Source organism: Hippoglossus hippoglossus, chromosome 4 (genome assembly GCF_009819705.1).
Source record: "Hippoglossus hippoglossus isolate fHipHip1 chromosome 4, fHipHip1.pri, whole genome shotgun sequence".
NCBI classification, from domain to species: Eukaryota; Metazoa; Chordata; class Actinopteri; order Pleuronectiformes; family Pleuronectidae; genus Hippoglossus; species Hippoglossus hippoglossus.
Window position 1 is genome coordinate 25,854,637 of NC_047154.1, and position 25,859 is coordinate 25,880,495.

The 25,859-nt window shown below is 44.7% G+C and overlaps 1 protein-coding gene across 1 annotated transcript in view; it reads left to right on the plus strand.

The window, feature by feature from the left end:
* exoc2 (exocyst complex component 2) overlaps positions 1-23,362 on the plus strand; it is a 41,955-nt gene extending 18,593 nt beyond the window's left edge. Inside the window, exons 7-28 of the mRNA XM_034583221.1 lie at positions 5,064-5,144; positions 5,980-6,125; positions 7,063-7,144; positions 7,248-7,350; positions 9,263-9,381; positions 12,873-12,986; positions 13,359-13,483; positions 14,232-14,300; positions 14,395-14,552; positions 14,681-14,802; positions 15,752-15,813; positions 15,999-16,079; positions 16,683-16,742; positions 17,156-17,217; positions 17,308-17,377; positions 18,421-18,537; positions 19,380-19,521; positions 21,509-21,564; positions 21,653-21,775; positions 21,982-22,043; positions 22,406-22,465; positions 22,952-23,362. Of these exons, the coding sequence (XP_034439112.1) occupies positions 5,064-5,144; positions 5,980-6,125; positions 7,063-7,144; positions 7,248-7,350; positions 9,263-9,381; positions 12,873-12,986; positions 13,359-13,483; positions 14,232-14,300; positions 14,395-14,552; positions 14,681-14,802; positions 15,752-15,813; positions 15,999-16,079; positions 16,683-16,742; positions 17,156-17,217; positions 17,308-17,377; positions 18,421-18,537; positions 19,380-19,521; positions 21,509-21,564; positions 21,653-21,775; positions 21,982-22,043; positions 22,406-22,465; positions 22,952-23,045 (2,108 nt within the window). The 3' untranslated portion in view covers positions 23,046-23,362. The remainder of the gene's footprint in view (positions 1-5,063; positions 5,145-5,979; positions 6,126-7,062; positions 7,145-7,247; positions 7,351-9,262; positions 9,382-12,872; positions 12,987-13,358; positions 13,484-14,231; positions 14,301-14,394; positions 14,553-14,680; positions 14,803-15,751; positions 15,814-15,998; positions 16,080-16,682; positions 16,743-17,155; positions 17,218-17,307; positions 17,378-18,420; positions 18,538-19,379; positions 19,522-21,508; positions 21,565-21,652; positions 21,776-21,981; positions 22,044-22,405; positions 22,466-22,951) is intronic.
* Positions 23,363-25,859: the final 2,497 nt, after the last annotated feature.

Genomic DNA, 25,859 nt, shown 5'->3' on the forward strand with positions numbered 1-25,859 from the left:
GGCTAATTCACCTTCATCAAAATGAGATCAGCTCTCACCTGTCACACACGTCTCCCCCTGGACGTGGACACGCAAACACACACACACACAGACACACACACTCTCTCTGTGGCGTTCTGACGCCAGAAAGAACTCAAGGTAGCGGAGACTGACTGCTGTCGCTCTGCCAGGTACCTCGAGTCAATTGTTCGCTTCATCATTCATACTTTTGTCTGTTTACTCTCTGCTCCCGCCGTAGCCGCTCAGTTACTTCCGCGTACTATTTATACGTACACGTTTCTGCCCCCATCATTATTATTATTGCTTTCCGTATGTTTGCGCCCTGGCCGGGACAGAGGCGATGTTTTCATTGTTAGCAGCTGAATCTAAATAAACGGAGCAGCCCAACACAATGCAGGCCAGAGTATTAGGCCTGATAGTGCCGATAACAGACCCAATATGACCAATGGGAACAATGCACAGTCATTCTCACGTTCACACTGAGCGTGCCTACTGTGTGCCCACTGCCCCAATGGGAAATGTATGTTCAGTCTCCACAGCCGGAGGAAACGGTGCAACATGAGTGGACTCAAGTGACCTCTGATCCCCGAGGTTGTAGTGATGCTTTATGACTTGTCTCTGGAAATATTGTCAATTTCTGCCACAAGACGGGATTGAAATGCTGTTTTGTCTCAGACCCCCCCCCCCCCCCGGTGTGACAGCCTCCTGCTGCTCCACAGGCTCCACCCCCTCACCTGAATGTGTGATTCACATTTTGATGTTGTTGTGAAATGGTTCTGACCTGAACACGCTCCTGCTGCGTTCTGCATGTGAACGACAAACTCTGAAAACAGATTTTGTTATTGCTCCAAAAATTAAAAGTATTTCTCAGAAATGTGATCTGAGAATTTTCCCGAAAATGAAGGCTGTCGTTTCTTTGTCTCCTTTTGATGTTTGTTAACGTGTTGACAATAACAACTTCAAAAACATGATGACGCTGCGGATGTGACTCCTTGTGCAACCTCGTGCAAAATGACCAAAACTTAATCAAACACATCTTTTTGAATAAGTGTTTTCAAGTGTGTCAACCAGACATTTCTCCACGGTTCATCTTTTTGGTCCCGGTCGTAATGTCTGACATTTTCAACACTTTCCACTCGTTCACTGATAATTTACGGGATCAATTATAGAAAGTAATTATAGAAAGCTTTTACTGATTCTACTCATAAATTTACATAAAATAACTTGTTAGCTCATTTATAGTTAGGCTCCAAATGGCCTAAATGCAACTCTGCTTCAGGATGAAGGGACATTTGTATAAACTAAATAACATTACAGCAGGAGCTCACTTTCTCCAGAATATCTGCTTCTGAAATATCATACACCTCCAACTTAATCAAATTTCATTCCCACAAAAAAACCCATTGTCTCACACTTGGACCAGCAAATTGATTTAAAAGTCCAGGACTTATTACAGCACTACGACTTCCTTTTTTGGCCAAGTCCTGGCTCTCAGTCATACAAAATCAAGTGGTGGCCCAGAGTGGATCGCTCAAATGGAGATATTCTGTGTCGTGGGTACGGTCGGCCAAACCGACATACCAGCCGGCACGCTGCGAGCAGCCAGTCCGCTCCAGGCAGCTCTGCAACAGCTCACTGCCAGGCCTGGTTAGTGCAGCTGTTTGAGCGACTGTGAATCCTTTCTTTGTCTCTCAGCAGCGTTTGGCAGTTCTCTGTTGTCCGGAGTCCGTCCAAATGAGCCTCACCTGAGATGGAGCCGTGAAGACTTGAAGGAAATTAACATGGCGCTTGTGTGTTTTCCTTGTTCCTTGTTAGAGGCTGCTGCAGCGCTTACAGCCTCCTCAGTCATCATCAGGACATTCACGTCTCCTCTCCTGTTTATTTTCACTTCTGCTCGCATGTGAGATTTTTATTGATGACTTTAATAGATGTCTGGGAGTTATTTTTGATGCAAGTGCACTGCTGCTGGCAAAGGGGGAAACACGGAAGAGAGGCCAAATCTGGAGAGAAATGAGGCGGAGAGAAATTATTTAGAACTCTGACTTTAATATCCGTGGGGTTTCTCTCCCTCCTTCCCTTTTTCTTGTCCCCCACTAATTGCCTCTTAATTGCTCTCCATTATAACTAACCGTCTTCAACAGAAAAACAAAGTCTCATGTCTATATTTGGTGAACTATGAACTCAATGCCTAAGCACACAGTTTAGACTTTTTGCTTTTGAACATCACACATATTGCTCATTACTGTGCGGTTTGGGTCAGTGAGCTGATGTTGGCGTTTGGCAGCACTGGAAGCAGCAGCCAGCTTTTCAGTTCGGTTTTATTCTTAGGTTTTCAAGCAGAAGTGTCTGATCAAGTTGCAGATCCTCACGAGATTTGCATGGTGAAAGGAAAGAGCTGGACCTGGATCAGTGTCCAGCTCTTTCATTAATTTAATTTGATGTCGGTCAGAGTATTTATCCAAACGACACTGGTACCACATGTGTTTTTCAGATTTGGACAGAGGATCCATCCAAACCACTGGATCAGTAAAAGTTGATATTGACATTATTGAGCAGATCTGTTACTGACCAGAATGATCAATCCATATGAAATACTATGTCTTTGTCAATTACATTATACATTTCAATGTTTCTGATTATTATTATTAAGTCACAGATCATCATTATCGATGTAAATCATTGTCTTATGTTACTTTGCATAAATATCATATACCTACTTTAAATTAGGGGCAAGAGAGACCATAAGTATGGGATTGAGAAATTGTATTGGCAGAAATTCTGCTGATATTTTGGAATTGATATTATGAGAAAAATATCAGATTATGTATTAGAGTGTGGAGACCTGACTTGACTGTCTTCTCTCTGACTGGGACGAGTTGGGACAGAAAGTTTTCATCACTGCGAGTGCGTCCCCCCCCCCCCCCCCCAAGACACGCTGACTTGTCTTTTACTTCAACAAAATAATAGTTAATGAATAATAATACGCTTTTTGTATTTGTGTGTCTGCTTGCGGATTATATTTAACTCAGAGAATTGATGCAACTTCCTGATCTTAAACCTTTTTTATCTGAAAATTGGAAGTATGGTCCAAATGGGCCTTGGATTTATTTTATCAAATAATATTTTGTCAAGCGCCTCAATTTTTTTTCTGACGTTTCATGGCTTTTATGAAGTCTTTTACTTAGCATCTTTTACTTACTGAACTGGCCGATTTTTTTGTTTGCTTCTCTCCAGAAGTTATCTATGTTTTTGTAGTGAGGAACCCACCGGTTCTGTAATAACTCCGTGTGAACCTCCACCGGCCGCTGAAAGAAATGGAAAGTTTCTGGCCTTGGCGTCTGCTTGGTTGTGGAGCCTCGGTGACCAGTGGAGTCCTGCTCCTGTGACGGAGACACTCGGGCTGATGGACAGGCTGACAGTCTGTCAGGGAGTCCGGAGTTGTTGCGACTGAAATGTTGAAATTTGAGGTTTTTCATTGTTGTGTGAAAAGGAAGTCTCCCAGCGATGCAGGAAACGGAACGGCTACCGTGTTCCAAAAATGCCAGATTCCCAGGACCTATTCCCTGAGCCCCCCCCCCCCCCCCCCGCCCCAGCAGGAGTCAAAACATCTCCAGCTTTAGAATCCAGGGACACTGTATTTTTATTCTTATTCATTTTTTTTTTTCCTCAATGGTTCCAGGAAGTGAAGCGGGAGCTGCAGCTCTTCCTCAGGTCCTCGGAGCGCGTGTTATCCGGACCCTGACGTGATGTTTAGGTTAACCGTGACGTCATCGTCCCCTCAGTGTGTGACAGACGCAGAGGACACACAGCTGGCAACAGGGCGGGGGTGGGGGGGGGGGGGGGGTGTGGAGATGTGAAGCAGACCTGCAGTGTGTGTTTCACTCTTCCTGTATGTTCAGCCCTATCAATCCTCTCCTCTCTCGTATACACTCCCACGTCTACGTGCTTTTGTCCGAACCTGCATCTGGCCACATTCTCTGCTGGTCCAGAGCTCCACGAAAGGGCCGGCGACGTCTGCACTGATTAGGCAATGGCATGTTTGAACAGCGTGTTGTAGGAATACCTCGGCCTCTGCCTTGAGGCTTCTGTCTGTCAGAACGGACCCACATATTTATTTACAGAACTCTCCCCCCCTTCGCTTTGCCTCCCGCTCCCTCCGCTCCCTCCGAACTCCGCCAGCAGTCAGTGTTTGTAGTGGAACAACTGTGAGAGAGGAGAAGTTAGAGGATCGTTATCCTTTTTTTTTTTTTCTCTTTCACGCGTTCTTGTCTCGTAGCTTCATTCTTGAGATGTCTTCTCGTTGCATATTTGAGTCTCTCCACAAGTATGCATGAGAAGGTCGTCTAAACCTTCTCCACCCCTCTTCCACTTTGTCAATAAACCCTCGCTGCAGCTCTCAGCACCCAGCTGCCCACTGCTGCACACCATTTATTTATTCACTGGGATAGCCACACCGCTCGTTCTCCGTCTTTCTCTCTCTCGGTTTTCTCCCCTCATTCCCACTTTTCAAATGCCCCGTCCCGCGTAAAGCTCATCATGCTAAGTGATGGATTGAAGCCATCAGAGAGTTCCTCCCTCCTCCTCCTCCTCCTCCTCCTCCTCCCTCCTCCTCCTCCTCCTCTATGCAGCAGTCATGTTTGGCGTCCAGACGTCCAGCTCCGCTCTCCCTCATGTTGTTTTTCACAAAGTTGCAAGATTTTAGATTGTCGGTACCTCCAGGTCAAAGGGTTCCAAATGTCCCAAGACCACCAAACTGTGATATTAATTGCTTCGGTGAGGTGAATTGATCCAGTACAGCCACCGCTGGGACAGGGACAGAACCTCTGTTGCGTGGGAACAGGCTCAAGGGCGGGTGGAGGGGGTTCAACCACAGCGTTCAGTGGGTGGAGAACCGCTGGGGTTATCTCCCATCTACCACTGAGTGAGAGCCTGTTTATTGTTTTACCTTCGGCTCCTAATTGAAAATGTTCCTGTGTCTGGGGATCACACGTTGGTGCAGGGACCCTTAAATTGTGTTCCACATTTCTCACGTTCATTTATTGTTTCTCTTAATTTTATTTCAGCGATCCACCAGCGACTGGAGTCCGATGGCACAGAGAGGGTCGAGGGATCAATGACCCAACGACTGGAAAACATCCTCAACAGTAAGTGTCTTTTCATCACGGTTGTTGTTTTTTATGCATTTACCTCCTGATGCAAGTGGACAGATCTTGGTTTTTGGGAAATTTCCCTCAAAACACATCCTTTGAGCACATAAGAATGAATTATCTTTACCTTTGGTAGTTTAACCTGTAGAATGAGAGAGTCGGTTTTCAGGAAACTCTCACAACAAACTTTTATTCAAAAACACGACCCCTTCCAATCCTTTTTTTATTTCAGAAACTTTGTCTTCTTGCAGTTTTCATTCATTTCTTCCAAACATGGGCCTAGATACACTAGATACAGTCAGACAAGTCATTAGTTCAAAGTACTTCACAGATCTGTTCACCCCCACAACCCAGTGTGTCAAACACACAGCACTAAGTCACTAACTTTAAATAATAAGAATGTTATCATCATGAAAACTCAGGTTCAAGAGGGAAAAATGTGAAATATTCCTCTGTTCGCTCTGATGTTGTTCCTCCTTCGGACTTTCTGTTTTTGGGGGGAGGGGTTTTGTTTTGATTAGACGAACTTGGTTTTTTTTTTCCTGTGACACGGCACATGGGGGGCCACCCACGAAGCCAGCCAGTTGAGCAGAGGTTCCTCCGAGCGCTCTGATTAAGAGATAGTCGTCACTTTCTCCTCAGCCATTCGGCCTCTGCTCCTGCTCCTCTCGCCGTCAGTTAACACGCAGAGCAGGAGGAAAACCAGAGATCGACAGTAAGAGGGAAATGTGGTGTCGGCATTTATTTATATAGTATCCCAGTCTCTTAATTTTCTCCTGGCTCTTTCGCCCTCACTCACTCTTCCTCTCTCTCCGTCTCTTTTCTCTCGTAGGAGCGAGTGATACAGCCGATACTCTTTTCCAGGAGGTCTTGGGGAGGAAGGACAAGGCTGACTCCACACGCAATGCACTCAACGTGCTGCAGCGTTTCAAGTTTCTCTTCAACTTGCCACTCAACATAGAACGCAATATCCAAAAGGTAGAATTCAAACACACATCGGCCAGCTGTGTGATATAAAGCAAACTCGAGTGTAAAGAGATATAAGGTCATTCACCAGGAGAGGAAATCTCTCATTGCTCCGAGTGATGGAGGTTATAAAAATCTATTCTTCACTTCCCTGATTGGTCTGGTTATTTCTGATGCCTTTGTTTTCATCCTGGCGATAATGAAACCAATCTTCAGTTCGTTTTGCCGTCATAACAGGACATTGTTGCCTAAAAATAGACAAGGCAACAGAGAAAAATGTTTTTACTGTACATTGCACAAAGTCCTGTGGCTTGCTGCTGCCTGGATCCTTAAAAAACGTGTAATCATGAATCTAATGGCTCCATGAAGAAGCTTCTGAAACCACCAGCATGTGAAACCTCACGTCACCGAGCAGAGCTGCATTCTATAGCTGTAGAGGTCTGATAGCAACTATTAGAGATATAATTCCTCATCAAAATCTTTTTTTAAAACAACTAGACCCATGTGATATATTATTGTTGACTCACATTATTTAAAATGTTTCCAACAATGTTCAAACCAGTGTTATTAATAGTTGTGGCTGTAGATTTTGGGATATTCACGTCAGTCCGTGGAATTAAACTTCAAACTTGTAAATATTTTCCTTACCATTGTTTATGTGTTGACAGTTTTTGTCATGATTTGTAATACAGTGTTAACATTAAAATGTATTAAAAAAAACATTTCTTTCACAGATAGATAAACACAAAGGTCGTTGAGCACAATACTTCAATTTGTTATTTCAAAGTTTAAATGTATTTGTATTCACATATCTGTCTCTCCAGTATGTACAGTGTATTTGATCTGAGCTTGGCTTTGATCCAGAGGGAGGAGCCAGAGAAGCTTGAATACACAGCGTGTCATGATTGATAAGTTCAAAATAAACCGAAGTGACTTTCTGTCTTTGCAGGGAGATTATGACGTGGTGATCAATGACTATGAAAAAGCCAAATCTCTGTTTGACAACGCTGAGGTCCCTGTTTTCAAAAAAGGTAACAGATATATATTCTGTTGATTCTATCCTTCCAGCTTTGTCAATACGGGTTTCCATCATTGTGAATATGATTGTTTTTAATGTAATTCTCCTGTGTGTAGTTTACGCTGAAGTGGAGACGAGGATCTGCTCTCTGAGAAGTCTCTTGTTGGAGAAGCTGTTGCAGACGCCGTCGACGTTGCACGACCAGAAGCGATACATCAGGTCTCTGTACATTTTCATAACCCTGCGACAGTTATTTCAAATCAAATGTCAGTCCTCATGTTGTGGTCTTTACACGTCTCTCACACAGATTCGTAAAAAAAAAAAAAGCCTAATTCCCTGCACATCTTGCCTTCATCTTTGCTGGTAACACAATCCTCATGAGTGTGCACCATCTGTAGACATCAAATATAAAGTCATGTCATTTCTCCTCCACTCCCTTTGGTCTCTCTGATGTGTCTGTGTCATTGTTACCAGAACTTCACTCTCCGTCTGCTTTCCTCTCAAGGCCTCTCACTTTTCTGCGAATGCTCACCAACCCACTCAGCTCTCCGTTGCCCCACTCTCTTGTTTCTGTTTATATTTTTCTCTCTCCTTTGCCCCTCTCTCTCTCTCTCTCTCTCTCTCTCTCTCTCTCTCTTTCTCTCTCTCTTTTTTCTCCTCCCTCCCTCCCTCCCTCCATCTGTCCATTCATACTTGTGGTCTCTCCCGATTTATTTTTGTTAAGACCGACCTGTCAGGATCACAGAGACCAGTTCTCAACCGCACGGCAACATCTTTCATCCTGCTGCATTAGGCACGGCTCTGAACGCCCACTCAGCTCCTGTTTACTCTTGCCGTGGATGGTGGGAGCTGTGTGTGTGTGTCTGTGTCTGTGTCTGTGTGTGTGTGTGTGTGTGTGTGTGTGTGCGTGTTTTGTGTGAGTCTCCCTCAGACTTTTTGTAAGATGCCACCTAATGAGAAACAAACGAGTGGCTGGGTCAAAGGATGAGAGTGGAGGGAGCCAGGCCACAGTTTAAAGTGACTCATCTGAGATCAAGCAGGTCACTGAGTGATGTTCAGGACACAAACAACATTTTCTACTTTTTTTTTTTTTTTTTGAATTTAGACATGTTCTCTGCTTCTAAATTTACCACCTGACAATAATCATTATTTGTGTCTTTTTGCTACTTTGCCTGAAAACGTGACCGATTTTTTGGTGATTACACATATTTCAAATTATTCAGATTAATACACGTTGTTGAAACATATCGTAATGATTTTCTGACCAATATTTGTTTTTATACAGAAACCATAATCCAGGATGTGGTTATTCAAGAAAGTAGAAAAATCCCCCTTGTGCCACAGATACTGTTTTATGCTACGTCCACTGGAGGGCGCCACATTTAGACATTTTCAAATATGCATTAGTTTTAAAGGGATTTTATAGGTAGAAAACCAGTGTGATAGTATTTTTTCGTAACTTTGCTTTTGAAGTCCGTCTTCTTTGGTACCTTAAACTGTTGCTTTATGGACGCTGGAGGCCTTAATGTGATACCCATGACCCCTGAATGCACTCAAAGTCTGAGCACCGAAACGTGGTAAATTAGAATCCAGTCATATCGGCCACTGGGAATCACTGTTGAGTCTTTTCAGCCAAATTAGCTCTGGTTCTCGACCTGATACTGGTGCCATCAAGCGAACCTGCTCACCATCCTACCAGCTCAGAGCGAAACCATTGCAATCAATGATTCATCCTCCACAGAGGGCGCTGCACAAAACACTGGAAGCAAACAGGAGAAGAAAGATGGCAGGTCACGCTGATTACCTGTGGGATACTTTTATTTATAAGACAAGATGAATGAAGAATAAGGTAAAGAAAATAAAGAAGAATATTACGTGCAACACAAATCCTCTTTCTCCAACTGGTGTTTTCTTTTAATTTGAAGTGTTTTGGATGCACAAACTGGAACCAGTCCATTCCATGTTGGTGGAAAATGGGTTTGAATGGTGTGACCGTCACCAGGTCTTAACCGTAGACTGTGTGTAAAGATAGACGACATGAAGACTCCCCAAAAGAAGCCACAACTTCCCCTAGAACAGATGTGTAGTTTGCTTTTTTCTTTGAATCTAAAGTTTTCCCTCCTGCGTGTAGGTACCTGTCCGACCTGCACGCCCCTGGTGACCCGGCGTGGCAGTGCATCTACGCTCAGCACAAGTGGATCCTGCAGCTGATGCAAAACTGCAGGGACGAGTTTATCAGTGGCCAGAGAGGTGAGAAACACGCACACAGACACACACGCACACACGCACGTCTGAGCTGGGTCGCTTTACACACAAAGTGAAAAGCCCCTATTTAGCATTTTGAATCAAGGGGCTGGGGGATGTCATGTGAGTCTGAAGGTGGCTGAGGAAAGCGAGAGCCAGCTGCCTGTCCGTCCTACCAGCTCTCTGCCTGCATTCCCCCCCCCCCCCCCTCTCCGTCACCACCCGCCCCTGCCTGTTCGACTCGAGGCCCGCGTGTTTATTTTTTCATGAATATATGAATAAGATGAAAGTGGGGGAACGCTGGCTTTGGGTTTGGGTTTCAGGGCTTGACATGTTACTGCACACACAAACTCACACGCAGCTTCACAGATGGATTGGAACAATTAACCCCAATTAAGCTGTTCCTCTGTTAAATCAGCCAGCAGAAAAATGTGGATGTGAAACCGTCCGCTCAGGAAGAACAGCGATTCGCCAACCACACTCGCACACACACACCCATACTTGCTGAAAAGCACCCACACAAATACATTGTGAGTGGGTGGCTGCTTCACATAGTGCAGCTGGAACATAAACATGTCTAATGCTAAGGGTAACAGTGGTTTCCGGGGCTCGGGCTTGATGGATCTGGGGGTCGGTTCAACTCCCCGCCTCTCCGCAGTTAAATATCAGCTTGATTATCATGTCAGGGATGGCCCCCTCTCACTGCACACATGCATTCCTCAGCAGAGCAACATGTGGCAGGGAGTGAATCTGAAGTCACACGTGCATCACATGGAGCTCAGCTATTCTGAAAAGTCTAGGTTTCTCGGCAAATCTTATTTGGCGCAACCAGCCTGTTTGGTACGGTTCCTTCTTTAAACATTTGCAAAGCTGAATGTTTAAACCTGTATTTTTGACGTCCTTTTTCGCAGTAGTTTCACGGTTTGTCGCTGCCAAGCAACTGTTGAATACTGGAATAATTAGCAACCATTGGCAGGAGTGGGTTTTGTTCACATGCGTCCTCCTTTAGGTCATGGAGTTATTAAGAACTGACGCCGTCTTCCAAGGTCGAACCTCCTTCACTCATTCCAATGGAAAGTTCTCCCCGGACTTATTATTGGCTTTTTATTGGGTCAGTTGCTCCGGACATTTTCTGGAACTTTCTCCTGCCAGCCCCCTAGAAAATGTCCGAGCGAGCCCGTGTAAGAATGTGGGAATATGCACAGCGAGCGAGGGGGACGTAGATCCAGAAAGGTGCACCCTCTGTCATTTCAACTGTTTGTGATTTCTGCAAACAGCTGCCTCCTGTCCCCTCTGCTGTCTCTTCCCCTCACACACACCTGGTAGCTGTTTACCATCTTCACAGCTCACCTCTCGCCTCGGAACGAAACCCGTGCCCCTCTGAAACATCCCTCCACCCAGGCAGCCCCTTGAACAGCCACGATCATAAAACCACATCCACTGCATCCCCCCCCCGACCCCCCCCCGACCCCACTCTTCCTCCTTCCCCCCCCTTACTGGTACCTCACAGTCAGCTCCTCTGCCGGCGGCCTCCTCTTCCTCCTCGTATCACATTTACCCACTCGGTTTATCCATTTGCCATCTTTTATGCTATTGTCAGCATCACACATGGCAGGGATCGCTCCTCCGCGACAGATCAGCCGTGTCTGCAGTAACTCAGATCGTTTTCTCTGTCTCTTGTGTTTTCCCAGTCATGAACATGAGACCAGAGGCCGTTCTGGTGTCGGTATGATTCCATTAATTAGCCCGTAAAATTGCCTCAAACGTGAAATGGAACCATCCATCTTTGTTGGAACAAAAGCCCGACACCATAGTTTTCTCGTGAGGAAGCATAGCATTGCAAGTTGCTTCCGTATGTCCAAACACACTCATCGTGCCCCGGCGCTGAAATCTGACTCTGCCCGATTCAATTATAAACTGCGGTTCTTTTATTTCCTGAACGGTGCGTCTTCTGCCAATGTCAATACAATTAGTGGGAAATTTTGTTCACAGGAAAATAGGTTTGTCAGAGAAACATTACAGGGATTCTAGTGTTAGTGTGATTTACTGGGAAACAGGCGGTTGTGATTTCAGGATCAGTCAGGAACCCTCCAGGAGAAACGTGTTAATTATTACACTTGAGTTAGGGTGTTAATCAGATGTGTGTATCAGTGGAGGGGTAAGTTCGTGTTGTAGAATTCTTTGGCTTTGCAAGTTTCTCACCGACCACGAGTCAGTCTCAGCTGATCCGACCTGCAGACGAGCCTCAGACCTGATGAGGAAGTGAGCAGAGGTCTCACACTGTCTTCAACACACACACACACACACACACACACACACAGAGGTTCCTACATTTCAACCTTAAAACTTAGAACAGAAGAGTTTGAACAGCTCTGAATGCTGCACATGCAAACTCACACCTTAAACACACACACACCTCACACACACACACACACACACACACCTCACACACACACACACACACCGACACACACACCGACACACACAGTCTTATGCATTCTGAAGAGTCCGGGGGTTCAGCCGACACCTGGATCAACAGCAGCTCTCATCCCTGTAAAAAGAGAGGAAAACATCACAGGAAAAGACCACACAGCTCCACATGGGCTATTTGTGTGTGTGCGTGTGTGTGCGCGTGTGTGTGTGCATGTGTGTATCTGTGATGTGAAAGAGCTTCGTCTGTTTACAGATAATCTGACTCAGTTGAGAATTTCCTTGCATTTTCTCCAGTGGAGGGCTGTGTTGTGTGCACGGCGGTCTGCACCACAGTCGCTCGCTCCTCCGCTCGGGGATTTCTCGCTCAGCCTCTACCTTCATTCTGTGACTCACCAGCACACGTTTGTCTGTGTGTGTCAGACACATGTTTTGGAAATGTGGCAGCCGGTCCCTCTTCTAGGGCAGATACGCTACACGTAGGCGTATTGCAGCACAAGCTTGTTTCATTATCACCGTTCGAAGGTTTGATCCCCTCACGGCACCGCGGCGTTTCACTTTCATTTCTATATGTTAAGGTTCACACTTTCTTCTGATATCATCAAGTCATCGTCTCGCAGATTCATTTTACTGAAGTTATCTCTCGGGGGGAGGGGGGAGGGGGGGGGTTGCTGGTCGCAGAATGACTCTCTCGTTGGTGGCTGTAGTGCAGCTCCCTGTCGCCATCTAGGGGACACGTGGAGCAGAAGTAACTGAGCCCAGTGCGGTTGATGTAAACCCACTTCACCCCAGCGCTCGCAAAGCCCACAGCTCTGTTTCCTCACCCTGGAAACAACAGGACATTCTCTCAGCTGTGGGCCGCGGCAGAGACGGATCAGAACACAAATAAAGAAAGGCAGAGAGGGGCGAGCGAGGATTGTTTGGTGTGAAAGCCTGCTGAGCTTATTGAGGAATGTGGAATTATGAAAATGGCTTATTTGATTATTCGATATCGTATGTGTTTTTTTTTGTTTTTTTTTTCATTTCTCATCTCCTGCTCCCTCCCCCCTTCTCCTCCTGTCCGCCAGTGGGTGTTGGACTTCTGGACCTGGAGGGGGATTCCCGCCCGCTGGCGCTCGGCCGGCTCGGCCACACCGCGTCTTTGAAGAGAGGGGGCAGCCTGCGAACGCCACGACCCAGCAGTGAGCAACACAACACTGCACACAACCTCCCACTCTGTCTGTGTGAGGGAGGGGGTTCCCTGTCTGAGCTCGACTCGGTGTATATGTGTTTGTTTGTGTGTGTAACACTTTCTTGCTTTAGGGGAATCAAGAGTAGAGTGGAAGGAAGTCGCAGTGCACCTCCTCACATCACTCAGTGCAGTGACAACACAAACAAAACATATCTCCAGCCTCCTTCTGCCTGGAAGTTAAATGTTCTGCCCTGTGATTCTTTGAATTACAGATATTTTTAAGGTAGTGGGATGTGCTAGTTTGCCCATGCAGTGCCCCATCACCTCTGTAGAGATGGAGATTGTGGAGATTGTGTACTATGTGTGTGTGTCTCTGTTCCAGCCTGGCGCTCCGAAACACCTCAGCAGGTGCAGTTTGTTGAGAAGCTGTCGGACGTGGTGATTGGTCAGCTGCCGAACTTCTGGAAGCTCTGGATCTCTTATGTCAATGGGAGTCTGTTTAGTGAGGTGAAGACCTGGGTTCCCTGTGTAGTGAGAGGACAGTACTACATACAGCACACTTACATTATCAGGTCAAATGAAGGTTTCTCACTTTCCTCAAGTGGAATTTCTTTCCAAGTTTCTTCTATATTCCAAAATAATTGAAGTGAATAAAGTTGTCCAATCTCACACCTGATGAAATGTGACACCAAGCTTATTGCAAGAGTCTTTACTAGTTTATAAAGAAAACATTTATCACCGTCTCAAGCCCATGTGGTCTAAATAGCTAAGAATAGCATCTGAACACCCATTGGTCTTAAAATGAGGTGAGGTCAGGTGCATTGTTGAGGTGGTAGAAAACTAAACAACAGAAATCTGAATTATTTCACTGTTATTTTATGGGGATCATATCTCTGCATTTGGACATAAACTTAGATTGTTAAAATACAAATAAATAAGTGCATCACATGAATAAGTCAGTGACAGAATATGTTTGTTTAAGAAATCTCATTTGTCAACTCTGACAAGAATAATAAAATGTTTTTTATCAAGTTGTTCTACATAATAGAAGTATATTGATTTTACATCATTGGGGCCACACACAAGAACATCCTGGGATTATTTGTGATGGTCTTTCTTAATGCTGTGCTTGATTGATGTAAATATACGTCTCTGTGGTTCTGTTAAGAATATTTACACAAAACACCTACAGTTTTATTTCTCTAGGTTTTAAATATAAATGATGAACAGCAACATTATTTCCATTTTTCTGCAGACTGGAGAGAAATCTGGGCAGGTGGAAAAGTCCAAGAAGAACGCCAGACAGAGACAGAATGACTTTAAAGTGAGTGGCTCTATGACTCCCTCGTTTACTGTACAAATCTAAAAAGATGAACCCTATTGAAAGTGTGTTTGTTTGTACGCTCCGTGTTTTACAGAAAATGATTGAGGAGGTCACCAATCGGCTGGTGAAGCTTATCCGAGGGGCTCTCCTCCCCACCACCCTGCCGCAGGGGGAGCTGAACCTCTACGGAGGCTGGGAGAACAAGACGGATCTCACTGGAGCCTGGCTCACACAAATCATTCACACCGTCAGGTTCTCACTCTCATTGTTTTAATATTTAAGCAGTTTTGAAATGTTAACACGCAGGAATTCAGCGACTGACCCCTCTCTCCCTTCTCTCTCCCTCTGATCCACGTTTCCCTCTGGTGTCTGTCACCCAGGAGTTGTCATGACGCTCTGTCTGCGATGGAGATCCCAAACGATCTGCTGCAGGTGATCCAGGATCTGCTGCTGGAGCTGAGAGTCCACTGCCTCATGGTGTCTCTGCTGCACACAACAGAAGGTGAGGACACTAATGAACGTCAGGTTTTAAATTAGCTTTATCGGAAAATAGCAAGATTTGTAAAATGACAGTGAAGTGTCCCCGGTACCCAAATCTTTTTTTTTGACAATTTTGGAACAACATGTAAAAAGTAAAGTGCACATACACAAGGTGGTTTTGGATTTATAAATGTGCTGTTGTTGTTACACTGGCGAGACAGTGCAGCTATTGTATCGTCTGCACAAAGCTGCAAATAAGGCCTTTGGGGACGGAAGTGAAACAAAAGTATATCAAAGCTCTGTCATTCTGAAATTCTAATCCTCTCAGTTATGTCATTTAGGACTTGTTCGATTCAAACTGCATTAAGGCAAAAGAAAATGTCATTAGAAAACTGAAAATAACTTCGTGGGAGGAGCTGTATGTAGAACTTCTTCTAAGAATATTCTCTCTGCAGTAAGTGATGATGATAACGGGAAGAATTACATTTAAAAAAAGATTCCATTCCAACAGAAACACCGACTCTCATGGACCCAGCGAGTTTTTGAACGTGTTGTTTCTTTGCACAAACCGAGGACAGACAGTAAAGATCCACTTACCTTAGACACACATTGTCCCTTTTTCTAAGTGGTGGTCAGTTTCCTCAACTGCCTCCTTCACCTCATATAACTTTTTAAGGTATTAATAGACAAAGTGTTATGAGACTAACTCCAGACATGCTCGGTTTCATTTGTGGTTAGGTTTGGTCATTTTGAGAAGAGTGACTGGTTTTCACTCAACTTTCCCCCACATTCACATCAAATTGTGGTCTGAGCAGAAATAGTTAGATTTTATATCATGTTGTGGTTTTTCCCGCAGAGACTCAAACTTTGTTTTGTCTCTATTTCCACTCGTATCGACCTTGTTTGAACTGTGGAGAGTTTTGAATTGATCACGTTATCAATTCATATTTGTGCCTTTTCCCGACTCTTAGACGTGAAGCGTCTCGCTGAGAAGGAGGACTGGGTTGTGGATAACGAGGGAATCACCAGCTTGGTGAGGATGTTGTTGCATCAAGCTTTACTTTACGTCTCTTCGTGAAAAATGTCCGTCACATACTCCTGCACATTTTCCCTGATTCTTTTTCGTCTCAGCAAGAGGAAAAAAAACTGTCTTTTGTCATTATAGTATTGTGTTAACATGTTTTTAACCTGTGTTGATGCGTCTGGTCTCTTCTGCAGCCGTCTCAGTTTGAACAGTGCACGGTCCTGATGCTGCAGTCGCTCAGAGAGCCGCTGGAAGTCAAACCAGGAGAGATCAATGTAAGACAATCACCTGAAATCACAGCAATGCAATCGAACCTGAAGAAGAGGTTTGATCATCTCAACCACGACGGACTTTGTCTTCTCTAAATGAAGAGCTTTGTATTTTTAGGTTTTATATGTATTTTTATTTGAATTTACTGCAAATATTTAGGACGGGCCAAGAAGGTCAAATCAGAACTAAGTCAAATTAAATCAAATCAGATAATCAGCTTCCAAAACACAGATAATTCTTCAATCATTAATTCTTTAATCATGAATCTTGATCAGGGCAGCAAACCCATTTATTTAGTTTATTTAAATTAAATATAAACAGCCCTGATTGTGGTTTTACCTGTTGTTCCTGCACGCCCACAATAAACATAAAATATAAATCTTTCCTACAAGATTGAACTCTAACAAAGAAAGGATTCAGGATTAATCCACATTATTAACATGTTTCAGACAAATAACTTCATTCTTCCTCACTTGAAACCTGATTGAAACAAGACATGAAATAACACATACGACTGCCTCTGATTTTAAACAACCTGAACACATAAAATATTCAGGCAAAGCCTTTTTTCTGATGCATGAAGATGTGTCTCACTGTCTTTTCTGCAGGTGTTGCAGTTGGACCAGGTCCAGGATCAGGTCACAGAGCTCAGTGTGAGCATCATGAAGGTACGATCCGTCAGCCTGCAGCCGGAATTAATAATCTTCTGTCATCATCGACACCAGATACCAGGAAACACAACCACATTTATTTGATTTTCAAACCTTAAGTCCAGAAGTCTGGGCTCCTGGAACTCATCAAACCAACAATCGACCTGATGCTTTAGCTTTTGATCTAATGTTTCAAGGGTTATCCCATAATTCTGTCACGATATTAATGTTTTCTGTCCCATTTTACATAAAATATAAGGTTCACAATGTTTGAACTACGTTTTTCCACAAAAGACAAAACACAGTGAATAGAAGACAGAAGAATAGAAGCTATATATTTAAAATACTGAAAGACTGAGTGAGTTCATCGAGTAGAAGGTTTGAGTTTCTCCACAACGAGCCTGACGACCGTGTCTCCATGTTCAACTCAGGTTTTCATCAACTGCTTGGACCAGCTGAGCACAAAGACAGACGGAGACATCGATGCATCTCAGTAAGTTTTCATTGACCCTTTGTTCACATTTATAACTGTGTTTGATTTTAAATACAAGTTAAAATCCCCCCCCCCCCACCGTGTGCGCAGCAACATCGCAGTGGACCTGTCCTCTCCAGATCGGTTTACCGCCGTTCAAGAGGGCTTCTGTCCAACATCTGTAAGCATCATGTTGTCTTTTTTATTATTTCCTTTCTACTGTTTGGGGTTAATTCACCTGAAAACCCACATTTGGCGGCTGCGTCACCGGAGCGTGGGTTTCTCTCCTTCACACAAATCGACAAACGTGTCTCACTCATCCAAACCACGAAATGTTATCAGGCTGTTTCCTGGTTGTGGACAAGAAGCAGATACGTCCTCATTTCCTGTAACTTGTTTGAGGTGTTAGCGGAGGGGGTGAAGCAGCGGGGGACGAGGAGGAGGAAGAGCAGGGTGTAGAGAGCTTGTGGTGAAGGGAAATGGAGCAAGGTGCAGATGGGGTTTCCCCTGCCCTAAATATGTGAAGTCGGGGCGAGGGAGACAGACTCGACTGAGTGCAGCTGACCACAGTTAAGACGGGAGTCACTTGAGTTTTTCAAACTATGAACCAACAAAAACAACTGAGGCCCGGCTTCTCTTGGACTGTGTGACCTCAGCCCACTGAAGTCTCCGATCTCATGTGTGTGAAAAACAAGCTCCTGCCACTGACGACACGATCTGTGACGGACAGGTCTGGATTCGTGGAGGGCAACGTTTAAAAATAAAGAAATTCAGAACAGTAGAACACAATCTTCTGAAATGAAATGGAAGGGAGGAGATTTGGGGAAATTTCTTATATTTTAGAAAAGTGAGGATATTGTCGGAGCAGGGCATTTTTGCAAAGTGAGAAGATTTTAGGATAGTGAGGATGATTTAGACAAGTAGCACCTTTTAGGAATGCAAGAACATTTTTCCATTTTTCAGGATATGTCAGGTCAGTAAGTAAAGTTACGTTACATTTAGAAAGTGAGGACAGGTTTAGAAATGCAGGTTTACATTCTTTGGAAAGTGGGCAGATGTTGTGTTGTCCCCACATGTCGCTTTAGGGCTCAGGATCGAATAAGGTTTAGACGTCCATGTGGTCATTGGGAATGTGACCTGGGAATGCATTATGTATATAAATGCATATGTATAAATAAATGTTTTTGAATGTGTGTGTGTGTGTGTGTGTGTGTGTGTGTGTAGGAGCAGCGCCTGCTGATCATCCTCAGTAACTGTCAGTACCTGGAGAGACGCACCTTCCTGAACCTGGCCGATCACTTCGAGAAACACGGCTTTACGGGGACGGAGAAAATCACACGGGTCAGTTTTGGGCCGGTTTTACATCTACAGTTGTGTTTCTGAATAAGAGCTTTATATAAAGAGAGAGAGAGAGAGAGAGAGAGAGAGAGAGTCATCGGCTCTGTCTGTCGCTGCTGATGAGAAGTACGAGTGTTGTCATTAAGAACAAAGGAGATCCCTCGTTCTGATTGTCCCTCACTCACTTCTGAGCAGAGATATGACTACTTTCTTTTAAAGAAACACACTTAAAGGTCAACGTCTTGAAAGCTCGGTTCCTCACCTCGTTTGTCTCCTTCACACAAACGCACTCACACAACTGCCCACAATGACTAATGGTTGAATCACAATGCAAAGAAGTGTTCTGTTGGTTTTATAGTCAAAACCGGTGAATCATTTTCTGTGAAGAATTGGTTTGGACGTCTTCTGTTGTTCAGTGGGTATTTACTAATATGATAACTTGATGTTAATGAATATTTACATCAATGTAAACAAGAAAAATAAGAATTCCCACATCATGCGCCCATCTACAACTCTCCCACTGTGTGATGCATCTGTCGTATTACACCTTTATTAAAATACTATGAACCTGAAAACGAACCACCAACATACATGTCCTTCTAAAGTATTAGTTTGATTGTACAATGAGTACAAGTACACACACACACACACACACACACACACACACACACACACACACACACACACACACACACACACACACACACACACACATTGATTATTCATTTCTGTTGATGGGTAGTTTCATATAGTTCCAGCTGCTTTGACTTACAAATGACAGTGAGAAGGTTTTATTCATGTGTGTCCTTGTCTGTTAATGCGTTTTGTCGTGGTTCCCTGCTCAGGTGAGTGTGGACGCTGTGCGAGAGCTGGACAGGAAGCTGTTCGAAGCCTACATTGAGCGACGGGCCGACCCGATCGCTGGCTCCCTGGAGCCCGGCATCTGCGCTGGATACTTTGACTGGAGAGACTGTCAAACACCTACAGGTACGAAACCACGCTGGAAGCACGCGTGGTGCAAAATGAAGGCGTGAAACCGTCTGTAACGTAGACTGTGAATAAAGATGGACGACGTGTCGATGCTTCCTCCCAAGATTCAGACACCGAGCCTAAATATCTCGGAGGTTAACGCTGCCGTCTTGCGCCGACGACGTAATTTGGAGCGTGAGTCTGCAGAGTAGTGATCGTAGTGTTGAGTTGTGGTATCGAGGTCCTGCTGATACACACGTTTAACCAGTCTGGAGTCAGTCTCAGCTGTTCATCAGGATGTTTCACTACGTTTTCATATCATCGAATGACAAAATGAAAATAAGTGCTCGAATGTAGATACGTACTTTTTGGTCTAGACCACTAACATGGAGGAGGCAGCGTCTATTGTGCTTCAAAACACGTTGGCTTCACTCTTAAAGAGCCGTCATGTCGTTCATCTGCGTCCACGGTCTGTTCACCTCGTGGTTTCTCGGTGATATAACCTGGGATGTCAGGCGAAGACAACCAAGGGAAATCACCCGCGGCAACCGCCACCCGACCCCGTTAATGTCGTGAATCAGCCCCCGACAGTCCTGTGGGACGGGGGCGCGACACGTGCGGTTTGAAGTGTGTTGTTGCGTTTGGTATTTGTCATGTGTAAAGTACGGCTCTTTGATGGTTTACTGTAAACACCACAGAGATCATTAAATCAGTCCCCGGTCTAAAGGTCCTCTCACGGCCTTTGTGTGTGTGTGTGTGTGTAGCTGTGGGTGTGCAGCGTTGTGTGTTTGTGCTTCACCAGATCTAAACCCTGCAGGTGAAACTTAAATGTGTATATGTGGTTTACCTTTGCACAGGATGTGAAGCAGCGTGTTAGAGAGTGTGTGAGAGTGTGTGAGAGCGTCGACAGGCAGCAGGTTATCACTCTGCTACTACTCAGTGGTGATAGGAAGCTGCTCTGGTCGGTTCCTGCCGTCGTGTGAGTTTGCGTGTGACTTTGTGTCTTCGGCCTGTTTGTGAAAGAGGAACATTTTGGACTCTTAACCACAGTTCTAGGATCTGATACTTTCACTGGTTGCACTCTTTGTTCAGGACCCCTGTAAAGTGTGTGGGTGCTGCAGAGCGTCAGAAATCCACTTTCAATAGCTTTGAGAGTTTGATAATTGTTTGATTTCCCGGTCGAACATTAACTATAATCTGAACAGAAGCTCCTCCTCCTCCTCCTCCTCCTCCTCCTCCTCCTCCTCACAGCTCAGAATGGAGTTGTCTTGTCTGCAATGAACAAGATACAGCTCGGTCTTTAAAGGTCTCACAGTTAATCATCTGAATCTTGGGTTTACGATGCTTGTTTAGCAAATTGAATAAAGATTATGTTTTCGAGTGTACTGATCGAGCACCAGAGTGGGCACAGCCCAGTAGTGATCACTTGTGCGGTTTCCACTGTGCTAGAATTTTGTCGCCATTTTCTATGCAGGAAAAACCCTACGGGGTGAGGGGGTGGTACGATTGACGGTAAATCGCCCAACCGTGGTGATATGTTGCTTAATCACCGCGGTTACAGCCCAAAGTTATGCGATAAAACATGAACACACAAGTGTAAATCTTTACAAAGGCAGCGTGCTTCAAACCGGCCACGCCCATTTTGACCTTGAAAAAACCACTGAACTTAAAAGGATGTGACGTGGGCCAAGAAATAACTTATTCAACATTTCCCAAAGAATAACTCCTGGATCTGATATATTTAGAGATCTGATATCGATAAGTGAATTTATGGGGACTTTAGGGTTTTAGGGTTCATCTCCTCAAACACATTCACATCCCTGCTACCTGACTTCATCTTCTCAGTCCAGGTCCAGTGTGTGTGATCAGCTGATGCAGATGTTTCAGATGCTACCGATGCTTTAACTCCATATCTTACATCCTTGGAAGAAGAAGAAGGAGAATCTGTGTGTTATCGTCGTTTCCCTGGATTCTGATCAGTGTCCTGTGTCTGTTCCTCCCTCAGGTGTCAGGAACTACCTGAAGGAAGCTCTGGTGAACATCATCACGGTGCACGCTGAGGTACGAGCGCCCCTCAAGCCTCCTTCCGCCAAAACGCTCTTCACTCTGTGTCCTTGTCGTTTCATCAGCAGTTTTTCTTCCGTCTCAGGTCTTCACGGTCTCCAAGGATCTGGTTCCTCGGGTTATATCGAAGATTGTTGAGTCAGTTGCGGACGAGATGAGTCGTCTTATGCAATGCGTGTCCTTGTTCAGTAAAAACGGAGCCCTGCAGGTACACATTGACACAAACCTATTGTAGATCCGAGTCATAGTAGGACCTTGACTCATAAGTCGACCCAACACAGTCGTTGGGGTTTTACCCATTTCTGATAACGTCATATTTTACTGCTGACAGTTGACGAGGTTCAATGGATTTCATTTGCTCTGTTGCACCTTTTGATCCTCAAACACCCCCCCCCCCCCCCCCATCCTCCTCAGGCTCGTCTTGAGATCTGCACTCTGAGAGACGCCATCGTTGGGTACCTCAACTCTGAGAGCAAGTGGGTTCAACACACAGACACACAATCACACACACACACAGTGCTGAGCTCACATACGTGTGTGTATGATTTATGCTCATGAATGTGACAGACATAAATCTTAGCAGTCGCACATCCCTCACTACAATCCCTATTTATGTTACTTGGTGGGTTTTGGAAAGGAAGTGAAAGTAATCTGGTTCTGCTGTGTGCATGCACTGGGGTGTGTGTGTGTGTGTGTGTGTTGTGTGTGTGTGTGTGTTTTTGTGTGTGTGTTGTGTGTGTGCATACATGTTTGTGCTCATGTCTGGATGCACATTTATTCTGAACTGTATTTCTGCCCTTTTTCTAAGCAAACTTGTAACTGAGCATCTTTTCTTCAGCCAAAGCTTCAATCTGGCTTTAGACGCCCTGCCGCAGCTACAGAGCGGAGCCGATACGAAGTAAGTCTCACACTGGTCCATGTAATAATGATCATATTAAACCGAACCTTGTTTATAAAGCACCTTACGAGGAGCATATCAAGTTCAATTGACGAGTTGAAGGCAAACAAAAGCAGTTTGAAAACCACACAGAGTGAAAACAAGTCAGAGCAGTTTCTGGACAGTTTCTGGACAAAGAGCTCGTCAGTCATATTCGCTCAAGGTGGTTTTTCCAAACGTTTCTGGGGCCCTGACAGAAAAGACCTGGTCTCACTGATCCTCAGCCGGGACTGTGAATGGAGAGCAGGACCTAAAGATCTGAGATATACGCAGGTTGAGTCCAGAATGAGCCTTAAAATTCAACAATAAAAATCTTCAAATCAGTTCTAAAATGTCCCCGAGGCCGATGAAGAGACTCTAACGCTGTTCCTGACTGTGAACTTCTGATGTTTTCTTCATGATGTACAGTTTACTCTCCAGTGATTCCTGCATGTTCCTCCTCCTCAGGCTTCTGGAGCAGCTGATGGACAAGTTCACGAGCAGCATGCAGCTGCAGCTCACCTGCTTCCACCCGTCGTCTGTGCAGCCTGTGAAGAGATGAACCGCCTCTTATCTGAATCATCGAATGAACGTCTCTCTTATCACCGTGTTCACTCATCTCCTCTCTTCTCAGAATCACTTTCTGCTTCACCTGATTGAACCCTAATGTTTAAACTTATTACTAATTTCACTGTTACTGTGCCGGACAGTCCCAGATGAGCTGGTTATGCTAATGACGCTAATGTGCCGTGTTTGACAGTCGGGACCACCGTCTGAGCTCGGAGGTGAACGTCTGTCCCGGACATTCAAAGAAGCCGTTGAAGCTTTGTCCTGTGACATTTCAGCCGCCCAATAAAGTGAAACAACTTCATGTTAAAACGTTGTAATTACGTTTGTTTCTTATGATTTATATGACCCTTACTGCAGCGAGCAATCCAGAGGTTTCAGCTTCAGTTGATCTTTGACCGATTAGCTCCAAAAGTGAATCATCTGCAGAAACACGCCCCAAGTGATACTCCCACCAAGTTGGGTCAAAATCCCATCATGCATTGTTGAGTTGTTTTTAACACACACACACACACACACACACACACACACACACACACACACACACACACACACACACACACACACACACACACACACACACACATACACCCACACACACACACACAGTTTTCTTTGGAACCATTTTGCATTTGTGCACATTCATCTGTGGAGCTCCAGCTCTCTGGTTCACTCAGGCTGTCTGGCCTCATGTCGGCGTCTGTGGGTGGAGGATGTGACCTCAGGGTGTGAACAGGGCGTGTGCAGGGCGTGTGCAGGGCGTGTGCAGGGCGGGGGGGGGCTGCAGGCCGTTGGTCAGGGCAGCGAACGGAAGACGCTGCAGGTGAATCCCAGATGAAAGTGTCATGATGGTCACAAAGTGAGATGTGTGGTTAAGGTCGAACTAGAGTCGCTCAGGCGGAGGAGACGCCCACGGCTCACACGAGAGACGAGGGTTTATCTGAGGACAGTGTGCACGGGGTGTCGTCCTGTTGTTGACACAGACAATCTGAGACTTTTCACGATCGAGCTCCAGATCAGGTTTCTTCAGACTTTCTGTTGTTGTGTGCGTCGCTCTGGGGGAAAGCCACGCGGCGCCGACAGGAGCTGTTTTGATTCTCTGTGTTCTAAACTTAGCTCTCACTCCTCCCACGGATTCATTCACAAAACAAGTTCAAAGCCCCAAACTCCACCCGCTCTCAGTTTACAGTAACAGAGCTGAGAGGGAGTTTTCTAAAAATCCTCATTGAACCTTTATTCACCAGAACTTGTGTTCCATCACAGACGTGATGACAAAGAGAAGAACATCCTCTGTGATCTAATTTCTGTGTTAGTGAGCAACCGAGAGAACGAAGAACTCTGTCACATCTCAGAACCTGTGACCTGTGAAGATTCTCTGCGTTTCACCCAGATGTTGTCGAGCAGCTGGACAGAGATTCAGAAACTGTTTTTACTCTGGAGATTTGTGTCATTTGACTCAGTCCAATTTCACTTTTCTTTCTCAAATGTGAAAAAAAGATGTTTGCCCTCGAGGTGACACCTGAAAAACTGGAGTTTCATGATGATCTGCTATAATTTGATGTTTAAGGGAACTGGACTTTAAACACTTGACTCTGTGCACATGAACGACTTGAGACCACGACCTGCACGACTGAGAAACTTCACGTATATTAGTTTATTAGTATTCTGCGTCACCTTCCCTGTCCCACACGGGATCAGGACTTTTCACAAAACATCAACTCCATCAGTTGAAACTACAATATACGTCAATAAATTTTGTCAATATTTGTGTCCACGTGATTCACGATGGCTTTGGAAATACTCGGTTATTGTTTTTCTTCAGAATAATGTCAGTGATATTTGTATATTTTTCTAATAATCTTCACGTCTCAGTTCTTTCTGTCGGTGTCACTCTCCTGGAGAAGAGGAAATCATTCATATTGACTTTCCAATATATGATTTTGTGTTTTTAAAAAGGTTCCAGTTTCCAAGGTCTCGAACAGGAAGAAATATTTCATTTGTTTTATATAACATAACATAAATGAATCATCTTTGAGTTTCTGTGAGGAACCACTGATCACACTGGGACCGGAAATAAAAGTTTCTATGAACAAACTTCATAACGTTTGTCTCGTTCAGGACATTATTTCACATATTTGTCTCAAATTTATCTATTTTACCTTTTTAAACATCAACTTTTTCTTCAATTTAATCCCAGGACTTGTTTTCTTACATTTTGTCCACTTGTGTTTTAATCAGTAATAAAGATCATCACTCAGCTCTAACGTTCTGTTAACATCTGTCTGCAGGTCAGTGGTTTTCAGAGAAAACTCCTCGAGTGATCTTATCTTTTATCGTCTTCTGGTGAATTACTTCTCATCAGCGACACGTGTGTTTGTGGCTTTTCTGTTGTTGTGATTGTTTTTCCATGGAAGTGGAAACGAGACTCTGATCTATGAGCAGAAACCAGGAAGCCTCTTTCTCCTCAGCGCGGAAAGTGTCGACCGACCTCTTCCTCTCGCCGGCTCCCCTTGTGACGTCATCACGGTGTTTGTGATAAAGAGTTGTTTGATTAACCAGCTTCATCCTGCAGCTGACGCACACTTCCTGCTCTCACACACACACGCACGCACACACACACACACACACACACACACACACTGACGTTATGAACACAGGTCGTCACTCTTTGCTCCATTTGGTTGAAATGTGAACTTTCATTAAAACCTCAACGGGTTCACCTCAGATCAGATCTCGTGTGAGATGCTGAAAATCAAGTGTTTGAGTTTCTCTCAGAAACAACCAGGCACATACATTTTCTACATGGTGG